Source organism: Pteropus vampyrus, unplaced genomic scaffold (genome assembly GCF_000151845.1).
Source record: "Pteropus vampyrus isolate Shadow unplaced genomic scaffold, Pvam_2.0 Scaffold110, whole genome shotgun sequence".
Classification (NCBI taxonomy): Eukaryota; Metazoa; Chordata; class Mammalia; order Chiroptera; family Pteropodidae; genus Pteropus; species Pteropus vampyrus.
In genome coordinates, this window is record NW_011888891.1 from 1,616,627 (window position 1) to 1,630,824 (window position 14,198).

Consider the following 14,198-nt stretch of genomic DNA (forward strand, 5'->3'; position numbering starts at 1 on the left):
TCCAAAAGAGTCCCCCCTGTCTAGGACAGGACCATGAGATAAATGGTCTCTGAAAGGCTCTCCCAAAACCATTCAGCCATAGACCCATAGATAACAGTAAATCAATGTGTAGGCAGCTGGGGAGCAGTGGAAAGAGAACTGAAGTTGAAGTTGGGTCAAGTTCAAGCTCTCCATTTCCTAGTAGGTGGCATCTAGACCTCCATTTTCTCATCTGTTAAATGGATGTAATAGAGAAAGTGTTTTATAAAGTAAGGTATCAGGAATATAAGGTGGCATTACCATTCTTTACTCTCCCAGGATCTCCATTTCTCTTCCTTTTCAGAGCTCTCTCCATGCTCTCCTGTTGGGTCTCTGGTGATACCTGGCATGCCGCTGGCTTTTCCTAGTCCAATAACTTTACTGCTAACTTTCAGCATTACTTATAATTAAGCCCCTCCCTTCCTCATGGGGAGGGTCCCTTTTCTAGAACAGAGATGGCAACTAGATTTCAAGTTGTGTACTTTCACCGATCATCAGAGAAGTCTGAGGCACTATCTGGGTTCCACTGGAAATACCACTATAAGTGACAAATGAGCTCCGTCACGTGTCAGGAAGAGCCATCTTGTTGCCAACCCTATGCTAAGGATAAGGCTGCTGTTGTATCTCTGCTCAGTAGAGCCCAGCCTGCCTGCACTAGGAAGTGGCCAAATGCACTTCACCACTGGAGGAACTTGCCTATAGCTTTTACGCAGGTGGGGAGGGAGCCTTTCCCAAAGCATCCACCTTGAGCTATCATCCTTAGTTTGGATTCATTTTTTTCCGTTCCTCTCCCCTTTCAAGAGCTCCATGTACTCAATCTGGAGATAAAGCAAAAGTAAGGCTAAATGGGGCTGGGCCTCACCTGTGTTATAGGAAGGATCAGCACCGTATTCCTTTTGCAGGTGAGGACTCTTGAAGGGCAGAACAGACGCGCAACAAGTCAAGGTTATTCACCTACTAGATACTGGAGTTAGAACCCCCATCTCATGCTTCTGACTCAAACTTCAGGCTCTTTCCAGTCATATTTGAAACAAATATCCTTTTCTGGAAAGTGTTGACCACTTTCAAGTTCTCACTGACTTAATAAATCCTAGGAAGTCACTGGTCCTAAGATGCCTCCTGACTTTCAAAGCAGGTACGGGTCAGTACCCAATCGATACCCAAACTCTAAAAACAGGCTGGAAAGTCATTACCACTGAATTGCACATTTAAAAATGGTTAAAATGTCAAATTTTATGTTATGTATTTTTTGTTATATATGTATACTTTACCAATTTAAAAATTAATAGAGTAATATACCAAGACCATTAAATTGTACACTTTAAATAGGTAAACTGTATAGTATGTAAATTATATCGTAATAAAGGTGTTTGGGGAAAAAAAGGACGTGGAGCATGTCCGCGTTGATCACTGCCATATCCAGGCACGCAGAAGGCGCTCAGTAAGTGTGTGGAGTCTGCTTGTGAACAACCCCGCCTCTGCTCACCACACAGGGACTCAGCCTCTCCCCCTGGCTCTGGCTGAGCAGGCAGCGTGCTCTCTGCTGCTGCAATTTTAATCTGGATGGACAGAATTAAGCTGCTTGGCAAAGCTGGCCCACAGCTCAATCTCCTCAGCCCCCAGATTGGAATTCTCAGAGTGGGATTCTCGGTTACATGTGGTCTAAGAATAAAAAACCAAATGGGTCCCTGAGAGACCTGGATCCTCCCTGGCTTTCAAGATAACTAGCTCTGGAATCCTGAGCAAAACCATCTGGCCAAGTCACTTTCTCTATAACTGAGCCAGGGAGACACATACTGGAATGACAGCTCACCTAGAACGCTCACCTCCCACTGCCATGGCCCGGGGCAGCACCGGTCCAAAGCCCATGACACCAGTACTAGGAAGTACGTTTTCCTCTCAGGAGACAAATGTAGTGAGGTGGCGGGACGAGGAAACACTGACGACAGTGATTACAACAGCCGCAGCTGCCTGGTCTTCCTTCTTCCACTCTAGTTCCCTGCAGTAGCTTAGCATCTAGACTCCAAAGATGGCTGCCATCGGCTCCTCTTTCCCTATATGTGTTGGTCATTCTCCCTTGAGAAGGAGCATCTAGTCTTTTACCTCTTAAATCTGGGGCTGACCTGTACCTGCTTTGAACAATAAAATCTGATGGAAATGATGTTGTATGTTTCCAGCCTAGCTTTTAAGAGGGCTGGCAGTTTTTGCTCCCTGACTCTGGGAACCCCAAGCTGTCATGTGGGAAGTTCAGGCTACTCTGCTGTAGAGAGAAACCACAAGGAGGAGCACTGAGAGTCAGGTATATGAGTGAGAAAGCCACCTGGGATATTCAGCCCAGTCCAATCTGCAGGCGTTACCTGACTACAACCACAGGAGAGATCCCAAGTGAAAACTGCCTGACCGAGCACAATCGACCCACAGAACTGTCTGAGATGATCACACATTGTTCACCTACTGTTGGAGTACAGCAACTGATAACTAAAACACTCCTGTGGTCAATCCCTAACACAGGAGCCAGGAGGATATTTTAAACATATAAATCGAGTCATGTCATTCTCCTATTCAAAACCTTCCAACGGACCCTTTCCCCCTTCCTATAAATGTGTGTGTGTATGTATGTGTGTGCACACACATGTGCAGCTTTACCGAGATATAATTCATACACCATACAATGTATAATTCATGCTTTTAAAATACAGTTGATCTTTGACCAATGTGGGGGTTAGGGGTGTGAACCTTCTAAGCAGTTGAAAATCCACATATAACTTTTGACTCCCCCAAAATTTAGTTGACCCTCAATATCCACGGGGGACTGGTTCCAGGACACCCTGTGGATACCCAAATCCCCTATATAAAGTGGTGTAGAACAATGCATACAGTTAGCCCTCCACATCCACAGACTCTCAAACCACAGATCAAAACTAGTACAGGTATTTATTGAAAAAAAATCCACATATATGTGGACTCATGTTACTGAAAGTGAACTGTATACAGTTTAATAGCTTTTAATATATTCAGAGATGTGTAACCATCACCACAATCAGTTTTAGAACATTTTCATCACTCCAAAAAGAACCCGCCCTTACCTATTAGGAATCAACCCCCTAGATCCCCACAACTCTCCCAGCCTTCCCTGGCACTTACTAATTTACTTTGTCTTTATAGATTTGCCTATTCTAGATGTTTCATATAAATGAAATCACGTGGCCTTTTTTGACTGGCTTCTTTCACTGACTGTGTTTTTAAGGTTCACCTATGCTGTAGAATGTATCAGTACTTCAATCCCTTTTATAGCCCAATAATATTCCATTGTATGGAGAAACTATCCTTTTTGTTTATCCATTCAGCAGTGGATCTCCACCTCACGGCTATTATGAATACCGCTGCTATGAACATTCATGTGAAAGTTTTTACATAGATGCACGTTTTCGTTTATCTTGGGTACATAGCTAGGAGTGGCACTGCTGCGTCATATGGCAACTCTTATTTAACTTTTTAAAGAATTGCCAGACTGTTTTCCAAAGTGGCTGCACCATTTTATGTTCCTATTAACAGTGTGTGGGGGTTCAGATTTTTCCACACCCTCGCCAACACTTCTTACTGTCTGTATTTTTATTATAGCCATATCCTAATGGGTGTGAAGTAGTGTCTCATTGGGATTTGATTTGTATTTTCCTGATGGCTAATGCGTGATGGCATCTTCTTGTGCTCACTGACTATTTGTCTATTTTTAGTCCATTTTTAATTTTTGTTATCTATATTTTTATTATTGAGTTGTAAGAGTTCTTTACATTCTGTAACTACAGGTCTCTTATCAGATGTATGATTTGCAAATATGTGAAACCTTTGTGTGGCTCATACCCTCACTTTAGGATTCTGCTCAGATATTACCTTCTCAGCAAAGACTCCTCTGACCTTTTGTTCTAAAATACCACTTTTCTCCCTATCACTCTCTACCCCTTATCCTGCTTTATTTTTTCTTACTAGCACCTACTATCACCTGACATTTTATTATACGATTATTTGCCTACATTTTCCCTATTAGAATCTCAGTGCTTTGAGGAATGCCATTTTATATGTTACTATACCTTAGATGCCCTAACAGTGCCGGGCACATTGTAGGAACTCAATAAATATTTATTAAATTAAATACATCTACTACTATTTATTGAATGCTTACTATGAGCCAAACACTCTGCAAAGCACTTCGGATGAAGTATCTATTTTAATACCTACCACAACTCTATGCTATGAGGTAGGTACTATTATGACTATACTTTTATAACAGTTGAGGAAACCCAAATTAAGAGAGTTTAAGTAACTTATCCATGGTCCCACCAACAGTAAGTGGCAGAGCCAAGATTAAACCCGAGCAGTCTATGCGTACCACTCCCATCCCTGCTACTCACTTTGGTAAGTCACTTTCCCTCCTCTGAGCATCAGTTCCCTCATCTAGACATGAAAGTAGCCTCTTGCCTTACAGAGTTACTGAAAGAGCATCCAAAGAAGATCAGGGAAAGCATGGAGAACAGTGAGTGCCTGGCACATTGTGAGCATTCAGTAAGTGTGAGGTATGCCGATGACGATGATGATGATGATGACAGGAACTATGATGATGAGCCGATATTGATGGGGTGAAATCAATGCTTTGAACTTAAAGATAGTGATACTGTTGCTCATTAATATTGGTCAAACGCATCCTTGTATACAGATTGCTTTCTTTTAGACAATGACAACTGTAGCAGAGGGAGGACCAGCCCAGTGTGGCCACACCAGGTTTCAGGGTTAGTCACATGGGCTACGGCCCTTCAGAGAGAAGGGGATGCTTAGACAACATCACTGACTTTCTAAGAGGCCTTAGAAAGTCAGTGATGTTAGAAAGTCAGTAGCCTGTTAGAGGCAGAGATCTTAGCCTAAGCCAGGGCAGCTGTTCTTAAGGGGCAAAGTCACACTAGTAAATTCCTGCCCGGCCAGCCCCACAAGCAAGAGTAGCTGATCCTGGCACAGCCTTCCCACTCACGGCTTCCCCAGGAAACGACTGTATAGATTGCTGAAAGAGGGTGCCAGCAAGATACCTCCTACCCGTGCACTGTCACACTGTGGAGGACCTGGAGAATGAAAATCAAAGTCGACTCACCAGTATGGGTCTGCCTATGTGTCTCCAGGGCATCCTCCTTCGAAAACTGGGCACCGCACTGATCACAGACAAAGGCTTTGGCACCCGCTGAAAGAAAGGAGAGGCGGTTACTCACTATCAAGAGTGACAGTCCATGAGGAGGTGAGGTCCTGGGCCAAAATCATGTAGATAGACACTAGGGGAGGGATGTACACATGTGAAAACCCTGAGTGGGAGAATCCATGGCCCCAGTAGCCAGCTCAGACCCTCCCCCAAGATGTGATCACCCACCCGAATGCCCTCATCTAGAGACCACTCAGAGAGAAGAGGGAACAAAATCAGAATAACCAAAACAAACAAAGATGGGCTCCAAATGAGATGCTCTAAGAAAAGGGGACTTTCGGGGGGTTGGCTCCAGGTGAGGAATAGAAAGGAATAAATGATAGAGTGAGGGGAAACGTACCCTGTTGCCTAGATTATACTTCATGGGAAATTAAGAGCTGACATACCTCTACTTGGACAAACCTCTAACTCAGTGTGTCCAAAATTAAACTCACTGTCTACCCCGGCCACCTCCTGCAGCTGACCATTTGAAAAATCTGAATGACTTTCCAGTGCCCTCAGTATAGAGTCCAAACTCTTCAAGACAACTCACAAAACACTTCTTAATATGCTTATCTTTCCTGCTTTGTCTCTCATTCCTCGCTCTTGCTCCCTACTCTCCAGCCCTAGTGAGCTGCTCTGGTTCCCTGGAGGAGCCATGTTCTTCCTCATTTCAAGGTCTCATCCTTCCATACCTCCTCTGTCTGACATTCTTGCCACTCCTCCTGGCCCCACAGTACAGCTAGCCCTTATTTGTAATTTATGCATCAGCTTCCTTGTTCTTGCCCCCTTCTTTGGGGGAGACAGCCATTCTTTATGCTGCCATAGCGCCCTGTACATTCCAGGTCATAGCTTCACCATGCTCTCTTATAAATGCTTGTGCACCCAACTCCATCTTTGGACACACTGTAAGCTCCCGAGGGAAGGAGCATGTCATCTCATGCACAGCTGCATCTGTCCAAACCCCAGTGGGAACCTATTACTGTACATATGTAATATGTACAGTAATAAACTGTCAATTCAGTCCAATTCAATTTGATAAACATTTTTAGAACTATTATTTACAAGGCTCAAAGTGACAATGTTCCAATGTCAAGGGCAACAGGACTTTTTGCCACTTGCTAACAGTCTTCAAGGCTCCGATGTTATCGCATCTAGAGGCACCTGTTGTAAGCCTTGTCAGTTTTCTTTCAAAATGTCTTCTACGTGCATCTCTTCCACTGCATATCGTTAATGCCTGCCCCTATCCAGGCCCTTTTTGGGTCATGCCCAGAACACTGGAAGACTCAAGGATGGTTGCCACACCACCAGCTGTCCTCCGAACATCCCAACAAATACGCGTTCTTTGAAGGCCATTTGATGCCTCACACTTCCTTGCTCAAGAAGATACAATAATGGCTCAGAGTTTGCACTGATTCTAAATTCCTCAAACTTGGCTTCAAGGCCCTTCCATAATCTGACCCAGTTAGTGGTCCAGCTTCACAGGGAGTTCTCCTCACTGGTCCTCTCTGCTTGATCCTCCCTGAGTCTCCGGGCTTGAGCAATGCCCGGTCTCACTCCTCTGTCTGTTATTCCAGTCCCATTTCATTGTCAAGACTGGAGTATGCATGCACCAAGCCCTCACTGCTCTGCCCTTTCTAATCTGCCACTGAATTTTGTTCCTTTCAACACATCTCAGCACTTCTTTAAGTGTGTCTGTGTTTTAGTTTTGTACCAGAGTTTGTAAGAGGCAGAATTACTTTTTTACACATATTGTAGAGAACAATGTAGTGCTGTTTTCAAACCATCTCAGATTTCCTGAGGCTTTATCATAGACCACAAGAGGCTAAGTACTTAAAATATATCATTTCCTCTGATCCTTGCAGCCCTTTAAAGTACGTACTATTATTACCCCCAGTTAGAGGATGAGAAAAATATCCCCCATTTAGAGGATGAGAAAACTCAAGCTCAGACAGGGCAAGTAGCTTGCCCAGTGTCACAAGGTGGGTAACAGTGAAGAGGGATTCAAAGCCAGGCAGCCTGACATCAGAGCCTTTGCTCTTCATCTCTACACCCTAGAGTCTCCCTAGTGCTCCATCTGCAAAGGTGCTACCTAAATAAGAAGGTGGTCCTGGGCTTCCTTCTCCCAATACAAAAAAGTGAAAATACAATCTACCCCTTGTATACATCAAGGTTTTGTGTAAAACTCTATTTGGAAAAATAGCTCCATTACTTTTTTAAAAAGCCTGAAACCTCTGCCTGGGAGCATTAGCACACCTTTAAGGACTAGAACTCAACTACAAGTCACACCACTATAGCCTTAAACAGCAATAAACAGTTCTCGCCAGCAAAGGCTGTCCGGCTCCAAGAGGAGATCTGGAATGTCAGGTCCTATGAGGCACTCGCCTTGCCTCTATTCCTACTGATGAGGAGGAGATAGCTTCTAGTAGGTGCTCAATAAATATGAGTAACTGAATAAATAAATAACTGGGTGTCCTTTCGAGCTGAAGGGAGTCCTGGGGTCAAGGACCTATAACCAGATTCTAGAGAGCTTTGAAGAAAGCCAAGAAACTTGATGTCCAAGCAATCGCACTGTGTATTCATACAGGTGGCAGCCAGGATCATTTTTCATCCATTTATACTGGAAATGCAGCTTGTGCCTCAAAGAGCAGAAAGGGCCAGAGTGGAAAAACTGGAGATGGATGAGGCCCCAGCCCCCTCACAAAGAGAAACTCCCCCAGTCACAAATCATTAGCCAGCAATGATTTTCTGTGGATCTGTAAGGGATCTGATTTTAATTGTATTTCTTTCTTTGGTTCTATCAGTTCTCACAGCTCCCTAGAGAAGAAAGGGGAAGAGAAGGCCTGAGGAGGGAAGGGGGGACTGGAAAGGGGAGGGCACTCTGGGGCTCGCTGTGGTGGGGAGCCCTGTGATGGGGTGAGGAGGCCCCAGTACACAGCTTCAAAGGGATGTGGTAGGAAGGGTTCTTAGAAAACAGTCACCGATGTGGTTGTCTTAGCATCTGCTTTAATGACTGAGAAACAGAGAGAAAGGAAGAAGAGCAGGTAGGAAATAAAGGGCCGGATGTGTGCCATCAGACAAGTTCAGGTGAAGATAAAACAGATTAGCACACTCCATCTAGTCAAGGTTGCTGGCTTGGCCCAAGCCTGACCACATCTGGTTATCCTCAAAGTCCTCCCCCGTCTACGCCTGCCTTGCCAAAGTCACAAAATTGAGCAGAGTGTGTGAAAGTCCCCTGTTCTCAGTCACTCCGGGTCAGAATCTTCATCACACATGGATACCACAAACACTGGCTCCCATTCATGAAGCCCCAGTACACTCCCTATCCCGACCCCAACTCTTCCCAACTACCCAGGGTGAGCCCAGGAGCAAAGACAGGCAGTTCCAGGACATAAGAGCCGGCAGAGACAGGCCAAGGAGACATGTGCCTTTAAATTGTCTCTGTAATGGCTGGCTCAGAGGCAGAAATATTTGGCAGCCCTGAAATTAAAAGTGATAAATTTCCTCGCCAAGCTTTGATCGATAATAGAGGCCTCATCTGTTAATCGATAAGACAGTCTCTGCCTGTTTACTGTGCATTTGTTGTTCCCTGCTGCCTTCTATATGATGTCAGGTTTGCATTCAAAGCAACTCAAGTGTGTATAAACCACATGGCCATTCCCAAAATGCATTATGGTGACATCATTCAGTCGCTAATACATTTATAAAGCATCACTGTTAGGGGGTGCTGGGGGAAAAAAGGAGGTCATGACAGTTAAACACAATGGGTACGTAAGGACACATTAGCAACATTTACCCCCACTGTATTTCCTGGGGCTCTTCTTGGAGCAGGGAGAACTCTAGTGCACAGTTCAGGGGTGCCCACAACTCACCATATACTTCCTATATACAGAGGATGTTTTTGGGTATCCATTAAGTATGCGCCAAGGGGAATTACAGTAAATGAACAAAAAAGACAAATCTTTGCCTTCAAGGAGCTTACGTTCTAGAAGGGAAGGCACATTTTTAAAAGTAAATATAAAATAGGTGACAATCAGTGATAAAAAGAGAAATAAATTAGGTGAAGAGGGATCGAGAGTTGTCAGGGGCTGCTGTTTCATATGGGATGGTCAGGGAAGCCCTCACTGATAAGTTGACATGTGAGTGGAGAATTGTCTTAAGAAGATGAGGGAGGAAAAAGCAACACCTATATGGGAAAGCCCATTCCAGGCAAAGGAAGAGCAAGGAGGCCGGCTGGTGAGAATGGAGTCGGTGAGGGGAGTGACAGAGACAGCGTCAAGGAAGGGGTGGGTTGCAGGGAGAGACATTAAATAGTAAAGAGGGAGAACCACAGGATGATGAAGTGGTTCAAACTCTTGCTCTCCTCCCTAGTAAATACGAATCTTGGTGAACTAAAAGAGATAGTAGCAAGATCTGGGGTGGGAGGGGAGAGCTGGGTCCCAGTCCTGGCTCAGCCACCGACTGTCGTGGACATGAGACATGTCATCATACCTCAACGAACCTACTTCCCAGTCTGTAAAATGGGATGACCGTATCTGTCGGCCTTGCTTGAGGCTGCTGTGAGGATAGAAGGAGATAATGGATAGTAATAAACATAAAACCCTTTGTTAATCACCAAACACTCTGCAGTTATAAGATGTTATTTATATCTTGGGAAGCAGCTGAGTGTGGTTAAGAGCTCAGGACTTGGGTCAGACAGATCAGAGCTCAAATACCAGCCGAGCTAATCACCAGTCATGGCCCCTCAGCAAGGGAGCCTGTCACATCATCTGTGAAACAGGAACAGGAGGAGTAAGTCCCTCAGAGGGTTGTGACAAGGTGAGTAAAGTGCTCAGCCCCATGTCTGGGGCAGATACACAAAACCAGGAGGTAGGAGCTCTCATCATCACCAGGTCAGGCTCGGGGTCATGATTCCTTTAAAGAACTCCTTTGTGCAAAGGATGATTGATTCTTACTGAAATTCAATGTACAGTTACTTGGGAGTCATTTATCTTGTGTGAAGTAAGACTCACATTTGTAAAGACATATTTCACTATAATCTTACACACATACCTTGTCCCTTTGATTTAAAGGTGAGTGATTGTCTTGTTGAGGGGAGCAGGAATATGTCGCAGGACCAACAGGTCAGTACTGGCAGTCACTCAGCACCTGGCTCTTAAACCCTCCCTGAACGACGCCCAGGAGCCCCATTCTCCGGGCCTGTGCTGCTGGGCTCTGTTCCATCTCCCCCAGCAGACTGTAAGCTCTGTGAGAGCAGGGCTGCCATCTCTTTGGTTCTCTGCTCCATCCTCAGTGCCCTGTTCTGTGCCCAACATGCAGTTTATGTTCACTAAATGCCTAGGAAGGGGGCAGTGGCCATGCAGGGTGCTGCCAGGCTGTCCCCTAGGGGGTGGCAGAGTCCTTATTCTACATATCCTGGGTTCTTCATTGTCCCTTTTTTCATAACTCAGGGACATGATCTCTGGCTATAACTCAGGCAATTGTGGGGAGGAAAGAGGCTAGGAAGTGGGGCTGTCCACCTCCTCTGGAGCAAGATCTCCCTTTAATCATCCCTCTGCTCCCTGCGTAGCCACCCAGGACTCATACCCCTGCAGTAAAGAAGCAACCCCTCCCTCCAGTACACTCAGGAGCCTCCATCCAAGAAGGCTTCCGACAGCCAGAGTAGACCCTCGACTGACTAGCAGAGATCTGCTGAGTGACCCCCACTCTGAGCCCAGGCACTGAGTTTACCTGAGAGTCAGTGTTAAAGAGAGAGACAGACAAACATCCTTGCCCTTGCCATGTGGGCTCAAAGATGCCTTAAGCACTACACTAGAGGGAGTAGAAACTGCCTGACCTTCTTTAATTTTTCACATCCCCACTTCTCCCCTTTCTCCTTGACTTCCTGATGCCCCCAGAAAGCTAAACAGGGGCTAGAAGAAGGAACGTTCCAAGCAGGTTTCACGGTTGGGTGAAAAGAAGGGAGGCAGACTCCACGATCCACATGGAGGCTGGAGCTGGTCTAGACCCTCCTTGTGTGGGAGCTGCTTTCATTGTGTGCTAAGGATCAACCCGACTTGCAGGACTCAAAAGAGGGATGTGCCAGGAAAGCACTTTCAAAATCATAAAGCTTTCTCGAAATGGCCAGCATTCCAACAACAACAGAGCTAAAATCCAGCAGAAGCAGAGGCGGGTCAGGCTCCCCGTAGCTGCCCCCTCCCCACCACTTCTGGCCTCTCCTTGGCAAAGTACAGTCTTCCTCTCTACTTGCCTTCCCCACCAGAAACGGGCTGGGGGTCCTGAGCATCTAGGAAGGGGGGAGAAGAGGCTGAACGCAATCAGATGTGAGCTGGTGTCTCTCTGAAGTAAATAAGGCAGAAGCCAATGAGAGAAGAAGCAAATTTAAAATCCCTCCCTCTCCAAAATCTCTCCCACCCCCATGCTAATAAGAAGAGGGTGGGAGGAGAAAAGGAACCACTGAAAAAACACCTAACGTTTGCCAGGATCTAATGTTGAGTAATGTGTCCTTTTTCTTTTAATTCCTTGAGATTTTAAAATAAACATCTTGAATGTTCTGATGAGATATGCATGCCTGCTTACATAAGGAAGTACAGAGTGTACCAAAACAGCAGACCCAAAAAAAGCATAAGCTGTCAGGACAATGAGTACAGACACGGGGCATTTTACAACGGACCATGGTGTACAGTTTTATTTACAGTACCTCTTATCAGACAGAGAACAGTACACTGGCTGCCAATTCCAAAGGCCAGCACTGCGTGTTCTTTCACTCAAGGAGATGTGTGCTCCCCGAGAGGAGCTGGAAGGCGTGCTCTCGCGCGCTCTCTCGCTCTTGTTCTCTTCTACCAACAAAACAAAAACTGATACGAAACCAGAATCTCTGTAAGGTACACACATTCAGGGGGAGAGGGAAGAGGCAAAGCAAGTGGGCAGATGTGGGTTGAATGGAAAACAACCGGCCCTATCCACTGGCCCAGGATATGGTTCAAGGGCAGCTCTACTTGATAGCGAAGTGGGAGATACAGGTGTTCGGGGTCTGGCCTCCCTACAGGACGGGACGGTGAATGAGCTAAAGATGCGGGGCCTCAATCAAAGGGAGGACTGAGAAAGCCACCAGGACAGTCTCCCAGGCCAGGCAACAGAGCTAGGGGAATAACCAGGGACTGTAGGAGGCAGGGTTTCAGATCTCTAGAATCAATTTCCTATCAATGACCCGGCAAGTGGATAGACACCTCACACTTGGCAAAATGTCCATTCTGTAAAAGATAAGACCTCGGAGTGGATCAAAAGGAAATGCTGAGGTATCTCTAGTCTAAGAGAACATTTATTATCCCGCCTAATAAACCAGAAGGTTCTGTGCTGCCCTGGTGTCCTTGGCTTTCATTGGGATCCTGCGGTCCTGTTCTCATGTCCTATAGAGAAAACAGAGGGCCACCTTGTCCCTTATCCCTGAAACTCAATTCTTAGCCCAGAGAACCTTGGAAAGCTCCTTTGTTACCACTTTTAGCATCAGCAGTAATCCAATAGGCTAAGAAACACAGCCTCTGGCCGGTACAAACACGCATATACTCAGTATACAGCGGCATATGAAAAGTTAAGAATCACTGCTTTGCAATCGAACAAACCTGGGTTCAAGTCCTGGTTCTACCATTTCTAGCTACCACCCGAAGCAAGTTAATTATCTTCTCTGAGTCTGTTTCTTCACCTGTAAAATTGGCAGAGTAGCTACTTCTCAGGGTTGAGTGCTGATTAATTTAAAGAGTATATGGAAAATCCTTAACACCATGCCTAGCATACCATTAACTGCTCAGTGAATGCTAGCTGTCATTAAGACCATCATTATTACCATTACTTTCTCCTTCAATGTCAATGTCTGAGACCCATTCAGACATCAAATTCACGCAATAAACATATCATAATATTTAAAATAGTCTTGCCATCCCAGCCAAAACACAGAGAAAAAGAAGCAAGGAAAGACATCCATTCTGGATGGGTCTTCAGCAGACTGTCTCCAGGGACTGGAAGATAAAGAAAGGCAGATGAAACTAATGATTGGTCACCTCCAAGAAACCTGTATACAAACGAACAATTACAAGTAAAGACAGGGGCTGATCAACCTGCCCTGGGAGAACAAAGAGATGGCACCTCTCCAGTCGGCTTCCAAAACTCATGGCCAAGCTTTAGTGGAATTATCATCCTCCTACTGAGATGGATACAAACCTACTTAAGATGAGTTACTTTAAAGAAAATACAAAGAGGACGGTAAACCTATTGCAGTAAAAACAACAACAATATGCAAATCTTCCTGAGGTCTAAAAGTACTGATTCAGGGGTTCACCTTACCACTGACTTTAACCCATTTCTTCCCCCGGCCACTTCCACGACTGGCTGATTGAGATATGATGGTAATCGATGCAATGGCACAAAAACCTCTCCTATGATGAGAATGTCGGTCCCCGCACTGAGGGATAAGACTTCCTTCCAGACGCAGTGCCAACTCAGAGATCTCCCCAAACAGAAGTTCTACAGTGGCTGGTGGCCAGACACGGCTTTGGGGTTCCTCCCACTCATTGGTGTTATGGTCCAGGCAACAACTTTGTAGCCTCACTTCCCTTCTTAAAATGAGGTTATTAATCCTCACAAGACAGTTTAAACAAGAACCTTTATGGAGTTCCTGGCACACACTAAGGGCCCGAATAGTTGTTTTGACTCTAAAATAATTTGACTTCATCAAGTTGATGAGCTCCAGGAGGCCAGCCTCTGGCCTGAACCTTTAGGAACTCTGGCCCATAATATTCCAGTCCCATAGTTCATGGGAGAAGGTCTACCTGCAATGAGTAAATGGTCAAGAGAGGTGAGACCATGCTCTCTAGGGCTCTGGTACACATGGTATTCAGTTGTTTTGGATGACAGAAGGGGTCACCGTTAGACAAGGCAGGTAGGTAGATGGCTCAAGGAGGGTTCT

General features: G+C 45.4%; 1 protein-coding gene across 2 annotated transcripts in view; it reads right to left on the reverse strand.

The window, feature by feature from the left end:
* ZBTB16 (zinc finger and BTB domain containing 16) overlaps positions 1–14,198 on the reverse strand; it is a 179,253-nt gene that overhangs the window by 51,186 nt on the left and 113,869 nt on the right. For both annotated transcript variants that reach the window (XM_011365373.2, XM_011365374.2), the window contains exon 4: positions 5,156–5,242. In XM_011365373.2, the coding sequence (XP_011363675.1) occupies positions 5,156–5,242 (87 nt within the window). The remainder of the gene's footprint in view (positions 1–5,155; positions 5,243–14,198) is intronic.